Source organism: Rutilus rutilus, assembly GCF_951802725.1.
Source record: "Rutilus rutilus genome assembly, chromosome: 15".
NCBI classification, from domain to species: Eukaryota; Metazoa; Chordata; class Actinopteri; order Cypriniformes; family Leuciscidae; genus Rutilus; species Rutilus rutilus.
In genome coordinates this window covers 22,737,970-22,762,175 of record NC_140220.1, presented here as the reverse complement: position 1 = coordinate 22,762,175, position 24,206 = coordinate 22,737,970, and the positions used below count along the sequence as shown (strand labels likewise).

Genomic DNA, 24,206 nt, shown 5'->3' with positions numbered 1-24,206 from the left:
AATCAGTGGAGTCCCGTGCTGCTGGGCTGTAAGCGAAAGCAGTCCTCTCCGTCTCCACAAAGACCGCAAGCCTATTCTCCCTGAGTTCAGAGAGATCCCTGTCCACCGCTTGCTGTCCCCTCCTCCTCCTTCCCTGAAGAATGAGAGGTTTGACGGGAGGTGAAATTTTAGAAGGGGTCGAGTCATTCTGTCTCTATTTCAGCACCCGTTACATCAGAGGAGGAGTTAGGCTCTTCCCTCCAAAAAAGAGAAGGAGAAAAGGAAGAGGGAAAAAAAACATGCCCCGATCCCCTCCATCTACCCCCTCCCTCATCCTTCATGAAAAACTTGAGTTGCTGTCCGAGAGTTCCTCAGTCTCCAGAAAGTAGCTGAAGACTTCCAGAGCGCACTGCCCCAGATCCCGTGAACCCTCGGACAGGAGCTCGCTACTAGGCTGAGCAGCGTCCTGGGCACTGGGGATCCAAAACCACGAGAGCTTTGAGGGGGAGGCCTTAATATCCTTGGATACAAGAGATGTGTGCAACTTTAAGGACTTTTAGAGAGCCACTGGGAGAATAAGGAATCACGGAAGACACCAAGGACCGGTGAACCACAAGGATCTCAACAGAAAACAGACGGTCAGAAGACACCTGGGTAAAAGGTCTTCACTTACTTATGTGTTTTTTTTCTTCTACATACATTTTCTCTGATATTTCATTTTTCATCCCTCAATCTGTCAGCAGCTGGAAGTTTACCTTCATTTTTGTTTGGAACATGCCTCTACCTGTACATTCAATGTGCATTTTTAGTTTTTCTGAACAAATTCCTGCCAGGGTACGGGTGGGCCAAAAGGTCTGGTCATAGGGTCGTTCCGAGAGTTTGCATTGGATTACTTTTGTCTTTCTTCATAATCAAGAGCAGGAAAGTAGGACAAACATCAAAGGCAGAGAATTACCCAGAATTTCACCTCTTATGCTGTTTGTTTGCTTTTCAGAAAACTAGATGGGTTTGACTCTTGGTGTTTTCTGGTCCACTTCGAGGTCATGCATTGGGGGCAAATGCATCTGGATGGGTGTGTTTGTTTGCTTGGTTAAGAGCTGCTCTCTCAGCATGTTTTGAGACTGATACTCTCACAGAGATTCCAACTGTGCTATCTAAAACATTGCCGGCTACTCTGAGGCTTGTGTCTTGTGGCTTTTCTTGTACTGTGAAGGCTGTATTTTGTGGATTCCGTCTTATTTTGAGGAATGTGGTTTGTGGATTCTATTGTAGCATGTTGTAGATGTTTCTTGGTTGCCTGGTGCTCCTCACGGTTCCTCTGGCTGAAGCTCTTGGAAATATGGTTTACTGAGCGTCTATGTACTGTTTGTAGGGGATAAGGGACTCTATTCATAAAAAAATTAGTTAAAGAAAACAAACCTACAAAGACAGAAGGTCGTTTTACACTAACCACTTCCTCATGTAGAAACGTCTACCTTCTCTCGTTGCGCACACACACCTCTCTGATTTGACACTGGGCATTCTGAAGGCTAATCACAAACCTAGTGTGTGTTGTAGCACCATTACCCATAATGCCCTGCTGCCGTCAGCCACACAAGGAACAGCACCAGTAGACGTCAATTTGAACAAAACCAAATGTTGTAAATAAAGATGAAGAGGACATAATAGAATGCAGTGGTCTTATCATGTTTAGCTAGTTTTTTTACTTAATGTATCATGTAACGTGGTGCAATAAAAACAGTGAGATGTGATGCACGAACATGTCCTGTGTAAACACATTATGCAGATATTCGTAATAGTGAAACCAAACCAAATGGCTAAAATGTGAAAGGTTAGAAAAACATGTTTCCTCTGAGAGTCATAAAGCTAACTAAAATCCGCTCACAGAAAAAGCCGCTGCTCTTGGACGAAGTTCCATGTCATTACTCTTCAGAGAACATTCCGTGCTGAAGTGTGGGCACATGGTTCACCTGTAGCACATGTGAAACTTCTTGAATTTTCTGTCTTTCACACTAAAAGACACTACGAGTATTTTGTTAAACTGTAGAGAGATGCTGAAATGGGAAAACATTAAATATTTGAAGGGGTGACAGTAGAATGTGATGCCAAAGACTGCCATTGTTCAGATTTAATGGTCAATTCCTGTGGGTACTGGTGATGAATCACATCTGTGATGTTCGCGTGTCGTGAGCCTCTTTAAACGCATACAGATACACAGTGGGGATGTTATTTATTCATTTTAATTAATCATTAATCTAAAAACACATATGAATTGTAAAGCTGCATCATATTTTGTCAGAGAACTTCAGGCAGCAGAACTGATTCTAGATTTGCATTTCATGAAGGAAATATTAGAGTGCACACATTCCAGCAATGTCAGTTGAAGAAGTTTCAAACTTTAATCTTAAAAGTTCTTAAAAACTGTCAAATAATAGAAAGCACACCTAAATATACCAATAAAACAAGGTTTTAATGTAGTCTGGGCTGAATTAATTCCACAAAAAAATGATGATGAGATGAAGAAAAAGTAGTAAGATGATTTTCAATACACCATTGCACATAACAGATAAGATCCAGCACTTCTCTCTTAGAAAGTGTTCCGTTTATCGTCTTCCTTTCAACAGGTTAAAACAGAAAAATACAAGCATTGCTTGTTCTCATCTGCAGCACTAAGGTAATTGGAAACATGTGGAGATGAATTTGGCCTTTTGCAGATATACACACGGCGTCAAGATTTCAGGCTTCTTCTTCCTCGGTTGTCATTTTAGCAGCCACAATCTACTCTGTGTCAGACAATTTTTCCAAATACGATATTCTCTTAAAATCTAAGCCTGGAATGGCCCACACTGTCATCTGCAACTGCTGCAATCTTACTCACCGTACTAAAACAGAGCCCAATAAAAATTCCAAGCTAAACGTGAGAGTGATTTAAAGATTTGGGAATAAAGTGAATGCAAAATCGCATAAAGATTTGAAGGAAACTTGACTGCTATCCAACTAAGGGTCAATGACAAGATGCTAATTTGTCTTATCAATTCATTCAAAAATATAATTACATAATGCAATAAATAACATGTTTTTAGTTTCAAAATTAAAATTAATTTTGATAAAAGTCATGTGGTGCAACCAACATGCAGGCAAGAAGGTCAATAAGTGTCTTAAAATATTAGATAATTTGATATTTTTTATGAAAAGACAAGGTCAGTTCATTTGTAAAATGTCATGTGGTGCAACCTTTCAAAAACAATACTTTGTACACTTACATGCATTCAAGGTTTAGGGAAAATTTTCTATTACTTTTTACTTGCTGGTTACACCACATTTTAGTGATTGAACATCAACTTTTGAAACATTTTCAAAACAACGTGGAAGCAAATACAAGGAGTATTAACCTACGAACTTTAACCATGTGTTTTAAGCCTATTCTTTTTCTTTATGTCAACATTCTTATTTGTCATTGATTTACTGAAAATGATTGACTTTCTAGCTGTCAACATTTTCAGTGTGATCATCCCTTAAGCCTGATTTAGCTTTGTACAAGCAAACTGGAGAAAACGTTCTGCTCTGTCTCTCATGACTCGCAAGTTCCCACAATATAAGCAAGTTGAGCAAAATGAAGCTTCTGAGAGGCTTTAAAAAAGGGCTTGTGGGTGGTGATCAGGACCAAGGTATGAGCCTTCCAAACCACGTTCAGTGAAAAGCTGCATTCTCTAGGACAAGACTGCTGCTTTTTCCTGCTCTCTCTTTTCTTTAGCTGTGGGCTCCAAACTCAATTAAAGTTCCCACATGCCCAGATCTCACTTCATAAATTCATTACATCATGCCCTGTTGGTCTCCATTCTTGCCAGCACTCATTTCCTTCTGCACTCCTTGGGATGGAGTTAAAAACTGCAACTTGGGGCATGTTTTCCAATCTCATATAACGTCTTTTCCTCCTTCCTTGCTCTTACGCTCTCTTCCAATCTTACTAATTTTGTCAGCGTCTCCTCCTGATTGAACAAGAGCGTATCATATGTTGACACATCCTGGTTTTCTGATCTTTTAAAATGTCGAGCCATGCTAAAAAAAAAATACTACCATGCTGACAAATGTGGCCCATGTGTGATGCATTTATTGTACAGACTTCAGATTATAACAGAAAGCTGCTGTTTGTGTAGTCATCTTTCTCCCGCATTGTTCCAATATAACGAATTTCATGAAGAACAGCAGAACGAGAATTCTCTTCTGTTTACTCTCAAAGCTTCTGTTTCCAACAGTGTTGCCTCATGCATCCTAACAAATTCAGTACGGTCCCTCATTTGTCCCTGTCATTCCCTCCAATTCCCTCCTGTCATTCCATCACTCAAGTTGTTTTTCTTTCTTCTCCTTTCTTTCTTTCTTTTTTTTTTTCTTCCTTGCTTTCTCATTATGGAATATTTTTTGAATTGCGTCTATGTGTTTACTGGACTGGCTGCCGTCATCTTGGGAAAGTCTGACTGCCAGATGTGGAATTCTTAGATATATTTTTCAAAAAATACATTCTATTTCAAGGAAAACAGATACATTTTATTTAACTACCAAAATGTATGCGTTTGTGTGTAAATGCATGTGGTAAAACGGCAGCAATGGCTGATGGGATGAGCACGGTAGGATTAGAGTTGTCTGGCTTTTGAGATTAGCTTTTAAGAGTCTCTTTACAACATCTCAAAAACTGTTGGTCAGAGCCGGGGATTGTTGTGGACCACTATACTGTCAAAGTAACTGCAGTGTTTAAATGTAACATCTTGTTGAGTCATGGAAACCACAGACTGGACTCTTAAAATTTTATGGAGCTAGTTGTTGGGTTGACTAGCTCAGATCTTATTTCTTTCAAAGTTCAGTGACTAATCATATAAACGTAAAATTGGCTTGTACAAACAGCTACATTCATTAGGATGTAAACAGCAACTAACTCTGGAACGTGATTAGAGATTTAGGTAACATCAGTTACACTATGCTGCATTATAAACCATTATGCTTGTCTTGGGACTTATTTGCTTTACAAATAAAATAAAAATCTTTATAAGTATTTCTCTAAATTTTTCCTCACCGCATTCTCCAAGGAACACAGCGTTTTAAGACGCTTCGTATCCTTGTCTAAACTTTCCAGCAATAACCTTTTGTCTCATAAAACTGTTCAAACTGACACTCAGCTCATTGAACTAATAAACTTTGCAAGAAAAATACGGGACTTTATGGTCCCATATCAAAGCTTTCTCAACAAGAGTACAAACACCCTTAACAAAACACCTTATATTACCCGCTGTTTTCTAGTTAACCGTTTAAACAGCTCTCAACTGCCCAATCAAATTTTGACTTGAAACAGCTGACCAGAAATCAAAGACACTTGGGCATAAATCCCACAAAAACAAGAGCTCAAACTCTTTTACTCACTTCAGAGGAAGTCAATAATGTCATGCCAGACACCACAGGCTGAAACGAGGAGCTGGGCGCTAAGCGAAGAGAAAGGGAATGAGCTAACTACTGAGCTCAGATCCAACCCTAAGCACAGCCAAGGAAAAACAGCTCCTGGTGGCCCACCAAAGCACATCGCACACAAGCAGGCCAGCCAGAAAGCAGGGTTTGCCATTGTGAAATTATCCACAAGTAACTGAATAGATGATTAGATGAATCGACCAGGAATAGTTTGGCTTTTGAAAGAGCTTTTTCATCGTCTACATGCGTATTCAGAAGGTTCTTATAAAGCCAAAGCCATAAACGCAAGAGAGCAGATGCTGATGTCAGCATCAACCCTATGGAGTGTTGTTAACAAGGCCAGACAAGAAGGTGCCATGCTGGACTCTTCAGCTCTACATGCTGGTATTACAAATGACACTTACTGTAAAGACATTGAGTACATTAGAATAGATGGTGATCAAGTATAAATAACAAAGATGGAACAATAAAAAGAGTGTGAGAGAGAATTGGCAAATCTGCCTTCCAAGACGCAAGTATAAACAAAACTCAGTAGCTATCCCTCTCTCTAAGCTGAGCTTTACAAAAAAATACTCTTGAGGAATAAAGGATTTTGGCAGCACTCTGTAAAAATATGGAATAAGTGAGACTTTATTACTAAAACAAATGTGTCCAGGCAAATACCCTTCTTCTGGGTATTTGTAAGATGGATAACGGAGACAAAAACAGGACTGAGGAAAAGCTGATTTCTGTGATGAACTATAAAATGAACCCAGGGACCCCGTTTAACCGAGTTTTGTTTGTACAGCAGTTTCCATAATGATATTCCATAGGGTTGTTCACAGTATGCGTTACTGCGACCGGAAACAGTAAGACAGAGCGCAATGGAACATATTGCAGTGGTATCGAGATGTCAACTTCTTTTTATAATGACACATTTTAACCTAGGCACTGATGGTGTGAGACGCTGATAAAGTTGTAAGATACATTGCAATGTCAAAGACATCCATTAGTACATATTTCCAAAGAAATACAACCAACTAGGGGTGGACGATATGGCAAAAATATCATATCACGATTTTTTTCAGGAAAATCACAATTCACGATTTTATCACAATTCTTTTTCATGTTGGTTTTACTATTTTGCAAGTGACTGAGCAATACCACCAAACTAAATGTCCCCATTTTAGCCTTATAGGCAACAAAATATAAAATAAAAAAGAATGGCAGACATTTAGGCCAAAGTGGCGAAGATAAAAATCTTTGTCATTATTTTCTTTGTTATTAAAAATTAACAAAGATACACATTACACATACACAACTTAATATACAAATGAAATAAACAGTGCTTTATTTTTTCAGCTACAGTAGGTGTATTTAACAGTAGCAGTGAAGAAAGTAATTAAATGAACAAATATGAAAATAAAACAACAGACTTCACTGTATAAATTATACACTGATACTTATTAAAGCTACTTATTTAAAGTTAGGCTATATATTTTTTTCTATTATGGAAGTCAATGGGGACCAGCAACTGTTTGGTTACCCACATTCTTCAAAATATCTTCTTTTGTGTTCAGCACAAGAAAGAAATTAATACAGGTTTGGAACAACATTAGAGTGAGTAAATAATTACAGAATAATTTTTGGGTGAACTATCTCTTTAAGGACAAGCGGCAGCATGTTTACTATTAGGCTACTGTCGCTTTAAGACCTCCACGCGACGCATCTAATATACACGCATTTGACAAGCAGATTTTCTCTCAATTTTCTCTGTTTGCTTTCACTTTAGACATAACCAACTTTGTTTATGTAAACCTTGTGTGTATTTGACAGTATTAGCGCAATAAGACGCGAAAGATAACTTAGTCCAGTAACCAGGCGTGTATGCGTGCTCAGAAAAGCGGACGTTAGAACAGCGCATCAGCACGCGAACGACATGTTTAACCAGCAAGGCTTTAAATCACATGCAAATAATGAACTTATGTCAACTGCAGTGTCCCTTTCCTCTGCGTTAACATTTGATGTGAATATACGTCGCGTTGTACAGTATGTTGAGACGGTGGCGCCAGAACGGCAACTGATAGAATGCACGATACTACGATATTTCTTCAAAAGCAGATCGTGGAGACATTTTAATCGTCCACGATCAAAAAACGTGATATCGCACACCCCTACAACCAACACAGCTGGAAAAAAGAACATGTTTTGATTTAGTTTTTTAACTGCAAAATGGGCTGACGTCTTTGACTGTAACGGCAAGTCTTGCTGCTTTTTCAGTGTCTCGTTCATGAGCGCCTTGTTTTTAAGATGGCATGTCAAGATCCTTGGTTCTTTCCACTGATCAGTACTGCGCCTCAAAGTTTTAAATGCAAAAAAAAAATTCTAATTCTGCCCAATGCAGTGGAACTGCTGGGATTTAGTCTTTGACAGCCAGCATGACTGATGTTAGCAGAGTCAAACCCAATGAAACCAAGAACACGGATTAAATGTTAATGTGCTACACTTGTCGGTGACATCATAACAGTGATACTGACTCTAGGGTACTAACCCAAGGGTATCAGAACAGTCTGGAAGCCGTTCTGGAAGCTCTATGAATTATTGCTATTAACAACACATGAAGAGCCAATTGGCTGGAACAGTAGAGGATCACAGCTGTCCATACATCACATCAAGGCTAAAAGAGGATGATGAAATGAACCATGGGAACAGTGAGAAGACTGTATAGAGTGTTGAGCTGTATTACTCAGATGGGTGGGGAAAGGATAGGAAGCCATTGGGATCACCACAGAGCAGTGTTGGTACTAAGCAACAGCCAAATCAAGAACAAAGTTGACAAAATCCACATTTAAAAAATGAATTACATTAACCTAAGCTTGCTAGTTAACTGGTTATCCTAGCTACTGACAGCTCTAGTGCGAGTGCTAGTCTACAATGCGAGAATTCTGACAGCTCAGAGGAGCAAACCATTTATACTGAAAACTGCTGTAACAACTAACGAAAATGTTAATATTTACATTTATTCATTTAGCAGACTCTTGCTTTTTCCGAACATGAAAGTTAAATATACAGGTCAAAATACACACAGATTGTGTGTTCCCTGCAACATTACTAGCTGTGCTATAGGAATTGAACATATTGAGACAAAAATGTTATGTTAATCAAAAGCAGAATTGCACATTCACATCTTGTGTAGCCCACGAGCAATCACATACCTTAGTTGTCTATTACTATTTATTAGTGACGGTGAAAGGTCGAGAGACTGCATAATGGAGACAAATGCAGCCCTCCGTTTTATGGCTGAAGGGAGGGAGAGAAAAATAAGCAAATTAGAAGGTAAGAGTTTTCCTCTCAATCCCTCAGGTTAGCATCTGAACCACTACGTCCTGAATTGTTCGGTTTTGGCATCGGACGACATTTTCACATCTGTTCTGGATATGTGAGCTGCCCATTACTACGCCCAAGCCAAAATATTTTGAATTGTTTTTCCTGTGTGATTGTGAAAAATGACAGGAGGGAATCCAGTTGACTTAGTGTCCATTGATAGTTAGAGATAATTAGGTTGAGTAAGTCAGGTCCCTGAAGTAGAGAGCGAGAGAAAGTGATGAAAATGAAGACAGACACAAATGGAGACAAATCATCAGGTTTCTGGACAGCACAATATCTTTTTTTCCCATGAAGTCAGGTTCAAGGCCAGGTGTCTTGTTTGGCAGAGCAGCCAGAAGGACGATTATGTATGTGACCCACTTTCTCCACTATAGCCCAGACTTTTCCTTAAAACCTTGTCTTACACAATTCTCACTTTCTAATCTCTTCACTCCACACATCAGGCTTCTCAAAGTCTGTAGCCTGCAGTGTCAAATTGCTCCAGCGTGTATGATTAGCTCAGAGCCGATTAGGCTGCGTTTGGCTGTGGCTTTCATTTCACTTTATGCTTTGAAAGACAGAGCCAGTGGTTTTGAAACTCACCCCTAAGCATAGGTTAGCTTTAGATTACTGACTACATTCAGTTAGAACCAGACGGTAGAGCCTTCAAGCAAACAAAATATAAAGTTATATTAAACAAAGTTATAAAATAAAGAAACTGAGGAAGAGAGCAGAATAAAAACTCTATAGAGGCCACTGACCTGGTTCAGTTTAACAAGTGAAGGAAAGGCAGGCTAAACTGCTTACAGCCTACAGTATATAAGGCCCTGATTAGCATTAAAAAGTCTGGTTCTTTCAGACAAGACAGACACACTTTTGGTCTCGGAACAGCACAGATGGCAGAATTGCTGACTGAAAAATGTGTGTCTGTATAAACATGGAGGGGAACCCGGAGGGAGCACATCTAGGTGTTGATGAAAAGCAGAGCTCAGCATGGAGGGAAAGGTGATACTGGGATTAGAGGAGCCTAACGCAGCTCCTGGAGAGTGCTGCTATGCCAAAGGCTGAAGACATGCTGGGATACTCAGAGTGGGAGATTGTTAAATACTGAACACTTCAGAGTGGGATACACAGCAGGATGTAAGAGCACCTAGGAATTTGATCCACTGAACCCTGTAGAGAAGGGGGTGGATAGTTACAGAGCAGGAGTTACAAGGGTGGGAGAATGGTTATAGTCCACACTGAAGATGGGTTTTGTGTATAAAATGCCATGGTGATGACATCAGAGGAGTGATGATCTGTTAGCAAAGGATGTGAAACATCTGGATATGGCCATGTGTTAGTGGAGGATGTGAACCATGCGTGTGTTTGATTTAAGTGTCTGAGACAAGACTGAATAGCACCAGGGTGCCTGTGAGAACAGAAGGAGTAAAGGTTGTACCATGCTGAACTGCTAATACACATACTTTTCATGGCAGCATTCCATCAAAACATTGAAAGAAACAAAAATACTCCGGCCTTGTCGATGTGTCTAGAACAGTAAAAGTTAATGCAAAAATCTTATGCCATATGTAAGACAAAACAAAAGTTTTAAAGGTAAACTGACGATGTGCAAGATTGCTGATTGGCAGCTGATTTTCTCTCTCTTTACAGGTGAATAATTGGATTTACCACTGTCCGGAGGTTGAGGAAGAGAAGAGTAAACAGAAGAAAAAAGCAACCAAAAAGTAGGTGAGGTGATAACAGAAGCAACCATGAGATGTGTAACATGGTGCATGGGCATCATGCTCTGCCTCTCCATCTGCTTGCTCAGCAAGTGCCACTCAGGAAATGAACTAATGCAATCTCGACAACGGCGAGCACCTGCTGATGACTCCAAGAAATGCTCCTACACTTTCCTGATGCCACAGCAGAAGATCACAGGCCCGATCTGCGCCTCTGCTACTGGACCTGAACCAGACAAAGACCGGGTGACACGTATGGACATTGCTGATGTGCGGGAGGTCCTTTCCAAGCAGCGACGGGAGATTGAAATGCTGCAACTAGTGGCAGATGTGGACGGGAACTTGGTAAATGAGATGAAGCTTCTACGCAAAGAGTCTCGTAACATGAATTCCAGAGTGACACAGCTCTACATGCAGCTGCTTCATGAAATCATCCGCAAGAGGGACAACTCCCTAGAACTGGCGCAGCTGGAGAACCGCATATTGAACGTCACCACAGAGATGCTCCGACTGGCCTCCCGTTACAAAGAGTTGGAGCTGCGTTTTGCAGGCCTTGCTGGCACAGTCAACAACCAATCGGTGCTCATCGCTGCCCTTGAGGAGCGCTGTCTCCGTGGATATGGACGTCAAGATCTGCCAGCCGTGCCTCCGCTGGTTCAGGTGGTACCGGAGAGTATTCCGGCCAACAACAACCGCTTCACCAATGAGATTCAGAGAGACAACAACAACCGAGCATTTCCTAGAGGATCACGAATGGACGCCCCAACACCTGACCCGCTGGGAATCCCACCACCCCCACAGGGCACCCTCACTTCAGATGGTAAGTGACAAGGACAGGGAGACAAAAATCACTTGAAATATGTGACAGAATTATGGAAGTTCTTGATAAGTCAAGCCACGTGTTTCACAATCTTACCACAGAGTAAAAACCACATTTTGTGTATTGTCGGGTAGCAGTCAGGAGCCAGTATCATTGTAGGCACTGAAAAAGTTTGCAAAAGGTAGCTGCAAATGAGGCACTTATGACCAACCTTCTGAAACCTAAAATAACAAATTGGACTTCAGTACCACTAAAGATGTTGCTCACCCCTGATAGCACTACATGTTTCCAATGAGAGTGGCATTGAGATCTCATCCTCCTAAAGCATGAACTCATAGCCAGGAACAGCTAATGCACTGTTGTAATGCCAAAAGTTACTGAGACAAATCACAGAATCCTCTATTCTGCTCCTGCAGAATCCTCTCTGGCAGCCCATGAAAACAAAATATGAGCTCATGGATTCCTGAGCGCACACGTGAAAACATGCACTCACACTAGCCTCCTGGAAAAATCTGTAGATTTAAGAGGGTCAGAGGAGAGTGAAGTGGAGGAACTGGTAGTCTAAGCTGGACTGGGCTTCTGTATGCCAACTCTATAAATGCATCAAAATGTATCTGTCCAGTGAGGAGTGAAGATACACATAGGAACAAGAACATGCAACATAAAAGCAACAAGATGTCTTCAAGCACTTACCCACCAAAAAAAAACATTTTCCCTCCTTCACACACGCAAGATAGTGATGCCGCCTCTGTTAACAAATCTAAACTTAAAAGCAATTTACATGACCATGTGTTCCAAGAAAAACGTTGGAACAAAAACGGGGCAAGCTGTTGTTATATCAGACAATGAAAGCATTATACATCAGACAGACAATGAGAAAAAAATGGGTGCCAGTATAAGCAAGCACATCCCACTAGGTATACCACTTCTGCCATCATCTATGACTACTAAAAGACAGAGTGAGAGAGACACATACTTTGAGAGTACAAAGACGAATAAATCAGACACGCCATTGTTGCATTGTTACAGCACTTTAAGCTAAGCTTAATGGCATAAACACTTATGTAGCACTCAGCTTTGGATCTTCAGTAGATGTACATTTTGTAAGGATTTAATTTTATTCACTCAAAAATGCAGGTTTGTCTGAGTTTGCTCTCTCTCGTTCTGCCCTTCCTAGCAGTATAAGGTCGACATTTATGCTGCCACTTTCAAGACTACATCCCTGCTTGACAGATTTTACAGCCATGTAACTGTCAGTAAAAGGCAAAACCATAAAACACAACTTTACTGCACACACAGAGGACTAAATGTGAAATAGAGAGGGGGAACGATCTGTGTGTGTATGGGAAATGAAGCTTGTAAATCTATTACTTAAAAGGAATTCATTGGATTTGTAACTTAAGAGAGAGGTAAACCCATAGTTACCAGCACAAGGGCAGCAGCCCTGCTCCAAAACTTAATGAGCTACCTGGATGTATAAAGGCTATATAGGGAGCCATCTTCTAAGACAACAGAACCTCATAAATGTCTGATTTAAAATGCTTTTTCAAACATGTAAAAAAGCGTTCCTTAAGCGATAATTGGCTAATTCTCAGCTTATTTCAGCTGACATTAGCATGCTGATAAGATTTACTTTTTAATACTGAATCTAATAGAGAAATATGTTTATAATAAACATTTACCTTGAACTCGGTTCACAATTTCAACAAAAAAGAGTCAACGTAAATTTTTTTAATAAAATAAAAGAAATCAACAGAGATCATCACAAAAGTAATTGGGAATTGTTTACAATGAGGCCTTAGAATTTGGCCAAAACCAGGTATTTTTATGGCAGTGTCCTTTAGCCTTCACATAGAGAGCACAGCTATGACACCTAAAAACGCTATCTAGGTGGGCAGCTCACTTGGTTTTGGAACATAGCCAAGAGAAAAAAATTATTTTGACTGTAACCTCATGACATCCTTCAACACAATGGAAAACATCTACAATTCTCCAAAGAAGCACTTATACTTTGTAAGGCCAAATATGCAGGCATGTGGAAGTGTGATATGGTGAATTTGGACAACAGGCTTTAGTGTATAAATATTACAACCATCAAACCTTTACAAACACAACCTCCAGTGGTAGGTCTCTCCAATTCCCATCTTTTTCACATACTCGCATTTCACAATAAACAATCTCCACTGCTTATCCAGCAGATCTTCAGTCTGAACCAAAGACTTAAACAATGATACAATCTCTAAGTTCCTGAAGCAAACGGCTCCAGAGTCCAGGCTCTCATGCGGCCAAGGCAACTCAATAGGGCCCGATTCTCTCGTGACTGACCACTAATGACAGCTCAGTATAGCCCACTTCACCTCAGAACACAGAGAATTACAACCGCAGCTGACCAAAGCAAAACACTCTTCTAACCTCTGGGGTTGTACAGTACTATTTTTTGGGGGGGGCCAATGAAGATGTATCATTACTGTAAAAAAAACAAAAAACACAGTAGCTGCTCAGAGAGTAGTTTTGGATGACTCTAAGACTCAGTTCTGTTTGAGGGTCCTCCTGGACCCAAGCAGAGAAAACGCCCATTCCCCCCACTCTGCCGATGCCTGCCGCTCGAAGCCGCCGGCACAATGCCTGTCTGTATGAGCTCAATGGCTGTCATTCATGGACAGGCGGTCAGGGCCACACTGGGACCTGGCTGGTTAACACAGCTGTTTCAGCACAGCAAGAGCTCCTGAAGAACTTCCTCTCAACACAGGAAAACTCCTCTTATAGAACACACCAACCATATCGCCCAAAAGGGCCTTTGGCAAAGGGGAATCTCGCTTTCTTCCTCTCTCATTCTACATCTCTGGCTCACCCCTATATGACTGATAATGATTTTAGCTTAAGCTCAAGTATAGAGGAAAAAGAAAAATAAGCGGAAAATAACCAAAGGAAGAGGGAGTCGCAGAAGGCCTGAGCTGGTGTCTGGGCATGGTAACTTCATCAGGACAAAGAAGGGTATTTATCTTTCAGCCAAATCTGAAGTGCTGGGAGATCCCAGGGCAGAGATGATGAGTCCAGAGACCAGGGAGAGCATTCAGTTAAGACAACAGTGTCTCTCTATGGTCAGGAAAACTCCCTAAACTGATCCGAGCCCTCTATATCAAGTGTCCTAAATATAGCAGGTCCGAATCCCGATCACAGCCACCTAAACACAGAGACACTGGAACCAGCCAGTACCTTTTAGAGTGTTAAGGCCCATTTCAACAGGAGCAATAACTATTAAAATACCCACCAAAAGATGGTAGCATTGTTTATTATAAGCATGTGTTCCAGTTAAATGATCTGTTTCTTTAAATGCTCAAGCCCTTTAAAGTTGGGTGGATTTTGATAGGCTGTCAATATTTTTATTGTTCATCAGCATGATGAAATAGTTCCGAATGGGATTCCAATGTTATTATTCCTCTGTGGCATTATTGTTATAGCTGTGGTGTGGACATACTGTCATATAATTAAAATGACTATTTACTTTCTGTTTTGTTTTTGTTAAAGATAACAAAAAAAGAGACATGCGCACCGTGACAATAATTAAATGATATTCATTAAAAACACTGCTGATGAAAAAAACAACATAAGAAAAATCTATAGAGAATATGATTATTTTAAATATTCAATGTTAAAGTCAATGTTGGGGATGACCTGCTTGAGCTGCAGGAGATTAATCAGATATACCGTATACACAACACAAGCATAATATTACAACAAAATAATGCGACACAAGTGAACCAGAACTAATTTACGTGCTAGAAGGAATGTGCAAGTCACGTTGGGAATACAAATGGTCTTTTTCAATGTATCTGTACTGGTCCAGATATTATACACTGAAATGAGAAACCTAGTTTACTTTTCTCCCCGTCTTCCTCAGGCCCTTTCAGAGACTGTTTTCAGGTGCGCCAGGCGGGGCACAGCACCAGTGGGATGTATCTGTTGAAGGCAGAGGGTAGTGATAGACTGATTCAGGCCTGGTGTGAACATAAATTAGACAACGGAGGCTGGACCGTTTTTCAGCGAAGGAAAGATGGCTCGGTCAACTTCTTCAGGAACTGGGAGAACTACAAGGTAAGGGCCCACAACACACAGACCAGAGCATGCTGCAAAAACTAAGAAACGGATAAGAAGTAAAGTCCTCTTTTTCCTAACTCTTTATCCAACTTTAGTAAGTCTAAACATCTGATAAGAATCAGGGAAATAGGGCAACCTCAAGAGACAGCCCCAGTGTCTGCATTTACATAACTGCTCCACATCCCTGTCATGTGAGTGTGTATGTGTAAGTGAATGTGTGAGATAGATGGAATGTGCGATGAGATTACCAGTAAGGCCCATTAGTGATTTACTAGTTCAGTTCTCAAGACTTTTCAGTTATATAGATTTGTCAGGGTTTTAGGTTATCGACCATTACATGAAAATAAGTAATGACTAATCAATATCAGGTAGAAATTTGGTGCATGGTAATAGATCATTGGTAAGAAATAAAACATCTAAGCTATGTATTCCACAACACGTTTTCACCTTTTTTTGGGGAAACTATAGAACTATAGCTGTGATACATAGGAGGCTTGTAGACCCAAAGCACATAATTCATTCCCTTTCCAGGAGCAATGGCCCGAAAATGACCATTTTCCCCCTGTACACTGCTGAAATCGGTGGAAAAATCTAGTTATGCCTTTCTAAAGTAGCTCTCAAGTTCCCTGCAAAGTCTGGCTTGGGAGTGTGACTTCACCGATTTTGTCAAAGTTGAGTGTGTTCACTTGCCAAATGAGTGAATTGTAAGTCCAGAATTGAAGGCCTAGTACAGAAAAATACCTCAAATCCTCCTCACTGACACAAATGAAATGAAAACAAGTAAAATAACTGCACACAGCCGGGGGAGCACACATAAATCCACTAAGCGCACTCAAGACTTAGATGAACTATTTCCATTGGTGAAAAGATCAAACTTCCCTCTCACATACTCTGTCTCTATTACAGTTTCTCTTATTTCCTCACTCCTTCTCCCACACAGAAAGGCTTTGGGAACATAGATGGAGAGCACTGGCTGGGCTTGGAGAACATCTATAACCTAGTCAAGCAGGGGGACTACAAATTGCTGGTGGAGCTGGAGGACTGGGTTGGGAAGAAGGTTTATGCAGAGTACAGCAGTTTCCGTCTGGAGTCTGAAAGTGAGGCCTTCAGGTTGAGACTGGGCACCTACCAGGGCAATGCCGGAGACTCCCTCACAAGCCACAATGGAAAACCCTTCACAACGCTCGACCGGGATAAAGACGCCTTTACAGGTCAGATGCTAACAGCCAGTTAGAACAGTACGATTGCATAAAAAAAAAAAAAAAAAAACCTTTTATGCATTTAATATAAATACTTATTTAAATATCTAAACCTTACAAGGTTTAGGAAAAAAATTATGGAAATTACAGTAACAGATAAATATATCGATATAGTGATGTATGCAGGTACATTGGTAAGTTTAAGCAATGGGATATTTTAGTGATATCTAGATAGAGGCAATTTGAGACAATCATAGTAATAGAGCATTTTCTTAACTTTCAGGCAAGGTTTTGTCAAGCCATCATTCTAAGTATCATTCGAAATGTCATACGGCCCTGACAGCTCCAAAGCTAATAACGTCCCACTACAGATTTGATTGCCAATGATGCTTGATTCGTTTTATCGGGGACGCACCAAGAAACTGTACTTGAGTTCAAATGACAAGGGTTGTCTGGAATTGGTTCTGACATGAGCAAAAGCTTTGAAAAAGTGCTGTCATTCTCATTGCATTCTCTTCTCCATATTCTTCTATCACAGGCAACTGCGCTCATTTCCACAAAGGCGGCTGGTGGTACAACGCGTGTGGTCAAACCAATCTGAATGGCGTGTGGTACTCCGGTGGTGTGTATCGCAGCAAGTTCCAAGATGGGATCTTCTGGGCGGAGTATGGAGGCGGGTTCTACTCGCTCAAATCAGTCCGTATGATGATCCGGCCAATAGACTGAGGTTCACCCCAGGACCTCACCCTCATATCACATGAGTCTAAATTGCTTGAATGTACTCATAACTCACTTCAGCACTTATTTATAATCACACATTTATGTTTATGAGGACTGACATGTATAGCACAGTATAGTCGTCATTGGTACCAACAGCATTACAAACCGTGAAAAGGAGTTAAAGGACATGCGTTTATCCAAACTTGAACACCGATGCCCTTTGGTCTGTTGAACAGTCCATCGAAATTCAGAGAAGACGACGTAAAACATTTTTTTTTTAAAGTTGAAGTCGGATGACTTGACAATATGGTCAACTTCAGGATCTCCTGCTCTTCTCCATCTCGTAAATTTTTCTTTTACTGTTTTACTTCTTACATTCTTCTCCACTGCAATATCTCCATTGGTGTCTGTTCCTTCGGACTCTCCCTTGCTTGGACTGACGACTTCAAAGCCTCAATCGCAGGTTTTCAAAGATCTTTGGCCTCTTGCTTTGGAGGCTTGTCTGTAACAGGACTAGCACTGGGCTCAACTGTTCGCCAGACCCCGTCTGCATTCGGGGGTAATGTTGGTCTGTAAATATACTTCATGTTTTATAGTTGTTTGTTTTTGTAAGAGTTAATTTAAGGACTCACCTCCAATCCGCAGTATTCATTTGTTATTTATATATCAGTGATCTGTATTTATTACAGTTATAATCCTCCAATCATCTATGTAACCCCGACTATGATGTACCATTGTGCTTTTGACAAACATCTGTATACTTTTACCAAAAGAGAGAGAATGGTTGTAACCACCATGTAAATTGAAAGGGACACGACCCCCAACTTCCAGCTTAGAGGTCGATCAATATGCATTTTTCAATGTCTAAATCTTAAATTCAATGTTATTTTGTCCACAATATAATATATTTTCAAGCAAAACAAGATATTCAACAAGACAAAAACAGGGAACGACTTGATTTATTTTAGTGGGAGTCGATTGGACTGTGAAAAGTGGACGTTAAAGCCAAACCAAATGTGAGTTTGTTAAAACAGTTGGTTGAAATTATCCAACCGTTTTTGTGGCCTAAGTGAGAGATAAAGTCGTTTCAGAGTATTATGAGCAAGCATTCAGAACTCTAGAATTGGCTTCCTTTCAGTTAATGAGTTGAAATTTTAAGTGAATTGGTCATGCTTCACAGGAAGTGGAATTTATCGATCAAAAGTTAATTTATTAAATAAAGTATAAAACCCTTAAAAAAGCCTTTAGACTTGTATAACTTTCAGACAAGGCTTATTCAAGCCATCATTCAAAGTTTTGATGAATCTTCATTTTCTAGCTACACTTGTAGTTCTAACATATGGATTTCTGTGAATTTCAAATCATTTTAATTGTACTTCTTAAAATTCAAATTGCAATTCTGTAAACGTAATGATAGTTATGCAAGTAAATGTGGTCAATTTTTATTTCATGTTGAGTTTTTCATTTGGTCCCTCTACCTTCATTATTTGGTTACACCACTTAATGGTGTGAAATGTTTTATTTTATTTATGCTAGTCTTCCCTTATAAAAACACACAAACTGATTTACTCCATCGACAGGGGGACAGACACACTTATGCCTGAATGTAATTTTGGTATGAATTAAATGAAACACATTTTTGTTTAAATTATCTCTGAATCCACCCTTAACGCTGCGACACTGAATAAAACAGTGCCCAAAAGTCTGAGTGAATATTTTTTCATACAGTATATATGGAGTCACAGCTGGCTTTTCAATTACACCATTAACTTTTCTGCAGTATGAGCAGGAGTGTGTGTGCGAGAGTGTTTGAGGCCGAAAGAAACAGAGATTTAATGTCAAAAGTATGCAGACATGTGAAAATGGGAGGACTACAGCACATAGAGACAATGAAAAACACATTTCAGCCGTCCAGTCACGAATGGAGGCGAGAGAGACCGAGACCGAGACGAGAGAGAGAGAGAGAGAGAAAGGGGGATCCAGAGGGAGGGAGAGAGAGATGGAGACAAAAGAGCAAGACATTCCTTCCATATAAAGTGCTTAGGTTACAGCTCCACAAAAGTGTATTTCATAAAAGTTATGCCTCCCTGTTCCCGGTTTCCCCAGCGGGACTATCTTTCAAACCGTCCTGGATCACTCACAGCCAAGCATCAAATTCTATCGGGAGAACACGGACACACACACTTAGAGAGGAGAGAGAAACACTGGCAGATGAAGCTCTGCGAGCGGCCTGCACTCTTCTGTCTGTTTCCCAGCATGCATCTCCCCACGGGACACCAATCACAGGCTTTCACACTATCCTGCACGTGGCACATGAGAGTAAATACTCACACTTAGACAACAAGTGCAGTCTCCATCAGAATGTTTTTTTTTTTTTTTTTTCATAAAAGTTTTTCTAATACAGAGGCTGACGGTCACTAAAATCATCAACCGTGATGATTTGTGGTAAATGAAAAAAAAAAGAAAAAAAAAAAGAGGTAAATGTAAGTTTTGGCGTGTCGCGTGCGGTTAGCTTCAGAAATGTCATGCAGGGCGATTTCACATGTCCCAGAAGTCATTCTTTCTTTAGTACATTAATCTGAAATCATGATTCGGTTTGATCCAAATCAGGGTTATTACTAACTAATACTATAAAAACACTTGTTTTAATGAAGCTGAAATAAAACCTACAGATTAAACTAAATGAAAATTAGAAATGGCGTCAACTGAAATAAGTTTAAGTTGAAGCACTAAAATTACTAACTGGAAATAAATACAGACTAAAACTGAAATAAATAAATAAATAAATAAATAAATAAAACCTAAAAGGTAATACTTAAAATTAAACACCAACAAAAATGACAAAAACACACAAAAAAAATTAAATTAAAATGAAACCTGAAGAAATATAAATAATGCTAATTCAAAATATTAATAAAAAACATAATAGTACAGTATATAAAGAACAGTAAAATATCACTGATCAAATTATATTGTATTGATGTGATTATTTCTATTATATTATGTTTTTCATGGTCTAAACTTATATTGCGACTTATATTGATCTTACGACAGCATTTTTACAGAACTGCATTTTGGGTAAGATTATAATGAAAGGATATTATTATAGCAATTATAAATAGTTGTTAAATTGCAAATTTAATGCAAGTTTCATTGTTCCGTTTATTAAAATACCCTATCATCTGACCCCATGTAAACTTTGTGTGTCTGTGTGTGTGGGTTGATGGGAGTTCCAGACAGTGTCTCTGCAGGGGGGTGCTGCCATTTTGTGTATGTGTGTGTGTGTGGCCTGGTAAACCCTATATTATTGGGACAAAATTGCCCGACAAAGATGGCAATATCTGAAAAAACATCTTATAAATCATACTAAGTGATGTTTTCTTGAAAATGTAAAAATGCTAAAAGTTTTCTGTGATGTGTAGGTTTAGGGGATGGGTTAGTGTAAAGGGATAGAATATACAGTTTGTACAGTATAAAAATCATTATGTCTATGGAAAATCCCCATAAAACATGAAAACTCAATGTGTGTGTGTGCTGTGGTTGTCTGGTGGCCAGTGGGAAAACTGAGCACCTGTCAGCTCAACTGGAAAGATATTACAACCGATTAACCAGGAAGGTCATATAACACACACACACACACACACACACGTTTACTTAAATGAGGACCACAGATGTCTCTTGCACTTAATATATTCAAATTATGAATACTAAAAAACTAATCGAAAACCAATTGCCTTCATTTGAAGATCATGCCAGATGTTGCCAATAGGAAGCTGTATCAGAATTGGGGGGACATATTCATCCTCAAAACACACACACACACACACACACCAGACAATGGTTAAGATCAGTGAATATTCCCAAGGCTCACAGACTCAGTCCACACGCAAACAAACACACACACACACACACACACACACACACACACACACACACACACACACACACACACACACACACACACACACACACACACACACACACACACACACACACACACACACACACACACACACACACCCTATGTGCATCCAGCTGGAAGCTTCAACCTGATCCTGTGTTTTCAGTAGGAAAATCCAGTTATAACAAAACACACAGACCATTTGGACACTGACCCGATCCTTTACCTCATCTTCCTCTCAAAAGCCTTCCAGCCAGTTTCTCACATTCAGACTGTGATGAATCTGTCTGGATGTGTTCAGAGCCCACCCCTCACCTGAGCGCTTTCATAACACACCACAAATCACTGACTCTGATTGCCATAGCAGAAGTGAAAAGACCAAAGGGAGAATTCACCGACAATGAGTTAGGGTCGCTTATATACATAGTCTGTGTAGCTTTAGCACCACACTCACTAAAGGAATTCTGAAGATTAGGCACATCATTTGCATGGGACAACACATCTTGCAAGCCAGTTCTGAGTGCTAGGTTGTGGCAGATGCAGATGAAGACTACCATGAATTTGCATAATTTGCTGGAACTGTACAACATCAATCCAGGCACCTTCACTAGATCCTGTGACACATCCAGCTCTGGCTCCAGCTTCATATCCTACTCAAAATGATGGCCATCGCCAGATACTCACAATTCAAGAATACTATTGAATCTTTATAACCAACACATTAATGTGATGAATTATTAAATAAACATATATGTGTCACGCATGGCTGCTGTTAATAATCGTACAACAAACAGCTGTAGAGCTAATTAAAGGAGCACTTCACCCATGGGAACATTGATCTTTATTGAAAGTGGGTCATATATGTAGTCGAAATGTAAAATTAATTTTGAATTTGGTGCCTTCTTGGCCGAGGAAAGAAAGAAAGTAACTTCAGGACGCATTTGTATGAAAGACACCAACTCCCACAATGCACCACATTGCACAGCTGCGCAAGCCACTCCCACTAATCCAGAAAGCGCATATCTGCCTAAGAGAAATAACTCTTCCGTCTACAAGGCTAGCTACCACCAGAGCTTGAAATTAATTTCACACAAAATGTCTAGTTAGTTGGCGAACTCATTAGTGAATTACTCTTCATTTGTATTTCTTTCGAAGTGGTGAATTATTGCATTGTAACGTTACCTGGATGTTCAGTCAGATGCGGTGCGAAACTAGGATAGTTCACAACACAAACGTCCGTGTCCTCGTCTGATTCAGAGATTTCATCCAGGAGAAGTTGTCATTGTTGAAATTCTTTGCCACAGTCGGACTCTATCTCTGTGTTCGTAGCGGTTCGTAGTTGCATAGTGAGATCACCGGCGCCACCAGTCCGCCCTAACCCGAGCCAGTCCGGGCTCCTCGTCCGCGGCAGGCAGGTCTTCTGCCTCGGCTGCTCTTCGCTATAATGCGGCTTGTAAAGGTAGCCACAAACACCTGATTCAAGCATCAGACTTCCGAAATCCTCTTCCTCTATATCATATTGAGTGCTCTCCTCCGCTATTGTCATAACTTTACATCTGTCTCCACAGCGCCTGTTAGCTTAGCTTCCAAACAAGATGGAGGATATTGCTTTTAGTTTCAGAAAGTCAAGTCCCACCCACTGATCTGTAATAGGCCTGTAGCGTGAGCGGTTCCCGCCCCCTGGGAAAGATGAGGAACGAGTGTCTGTAGTCTCTACACTTTTCAATGAAATGTGACTTCCTGCTTATTATGACGCAAAATGATGATTTTTACGTCATAATAAGCAGGAAGTAAAACACTTAAATCCTTATTTCTCCCATCTCAGGGAAAAATGGATGAAAAATCCACATTTATTATAATATATGACTGGGTTTCTAACAATACAAAGCTTAATGCAAATGGGTGAAGTGTCCCTTTAATAAACGAGGAAACTAACTAGGAAATCAGGTAAACAGGAACGAATCAAACAGAGTGAAAATGAAACTGAACATAATCGTGAAACAGTGGAAAACTAAGCATAGGCTAAAGGCCCTTTCACACCGGATGCGTAACGAAAAAGCGAAACGAAAATGCGAATAGTTCGTGTGCGAATAGTTCGCGTCAAAACCATTCACATCAGCCGCGACGCGAATTTGCGACGTCTGTGACGTTCAGAGAGCTTAAAACATTCCAAAACTTTTGCGCCGACAGCTGAGAAAACATAGACACTTCATCATCATCGTCCAGTGAAGACGAGCGTTTCATTTTCTTTAAAAGACAGAAAAGAAGGTTTTGGGTGCAACCAATCTTAAAGAACAGAGTCTGAAGGGGAGTATGCTTATGTGCAGTTTTTTGCGTCTTCACACAGTGCGTTTTGTAATGTCACTACACATTACATGTAACACACGAAGTGAGCGAGTGTGTGTGTGTGCGCGAGTGTGTGTGTGTGTGTGCGCGAGTGAGTGTATGTGTGTGTGTAACAAGTTAAAATCATTCGACTAGAAACTCTAGATATCACACAAAGAATGTATAGTATACTAAAAGCAGCATAGTCTCACTACATTTTGTTACATGTTCAAAGTAAACACGGTCTCTGTCTCTATCTTTGACGTAATAGTGTTAGCTTTCTATCCCAAATGTAGTTTAGCCTGCTAGCCTACACAGCACAGGACTATACAACGACTAAAACTATCACACAACACACTCACAGCCGTGATAACCGTGTTGGTTGGCAATGCTACGCCACACATTGTCTTTCAAATCGTTATCCTTGTAGTATATGATTGGCTGAAGCCTATTCTGTCGCCGCAAAAGTAAAAAAAAAATCGACATCGAAGCGAATAAAATAAAAGTCGTTTTTCCGCCGCAGCACATTCGCGTTCGGTGTGGAAGCACTCATTACACAAACAGCTGATCGAAAAATAAAACCATCGCGCGAATTATTCGTGCGTCAAAATCGCGTCCAGTGTGAAAGGGCCTTAATCGTT

The 24,206-nt window shown here is 40.1% G+C and overlaps 2 protein-coding genes across 7 annotated transcripts in view; one reads left to right on the top strand and one right to left on the bottom strand.

The window, feature by feature from the left end:
* The window catches only part of ralgps2 (Ral GEF with PH domain and SH3 binding motif 2), a 138,335-nt gene that overhangs the window by 24,177 nt on the left and 89,952 nt on the right, over positions 1 to 24,206 (bottom strand). The gene's annotated exons all lie outside the window — the stretch shown is intronic.
* Positions 242 to 17,606, top strand: angptl1a (angiopoietin-like 1a). 2 transcript variants are annotated; one of them, XM_084432377.1, is made up of 5 exons: positions 242 to 633; positions 10,432 to 11,322; positions 15,224 to 15,417; positions 16,361 to 16,631; positions 17,158 to 17,606. In XM_084432377.1, the coding sequence occupies exons 2-5, from the start codon at positions 10,533 to 10,535 to the stop codon at positions 17,343 to 17,345; spliced, it is 1,443 nt and encodes a 480-aa protein (XP_084288503.1). In that variant the 5' UTR covers positions 242 to 633; positions 10,432 to 10,532; the 3' UTR covers positions 17,346 to 17,606. The 2 variants fall into 2 exon arrangements, with proteins under 2 accessions (XP_084288503.1, XP_084288504.1); XM_084432378.1 differs by having other exon boundaries at positions 419 to 640.

Bases quoted from the DNA above. Each gene is read 5' to 3' on its own strand.
- angptl1a (XM_084432377.1), top strand. From the start codon at position 10,533: ATGAGATGTGTAACATGGTGCATGGGCATCATGCTCTGCCTCTCCATC. The intron at 11,323-15,223 runs GTAAGTGACAAG...CGTCTTCCTCAG, and splicing joins GGGCACCCTCACTTCAGATG to GCCCTTTCAGAGACTGTTTT. The intron at 16,632-17,157 runs GTCAGATGCTAA...CTTCTATCACAG, and splicing joins GGATAAAGACGCCTTTACAG to GCAACTGCGCTCATTTCCAC.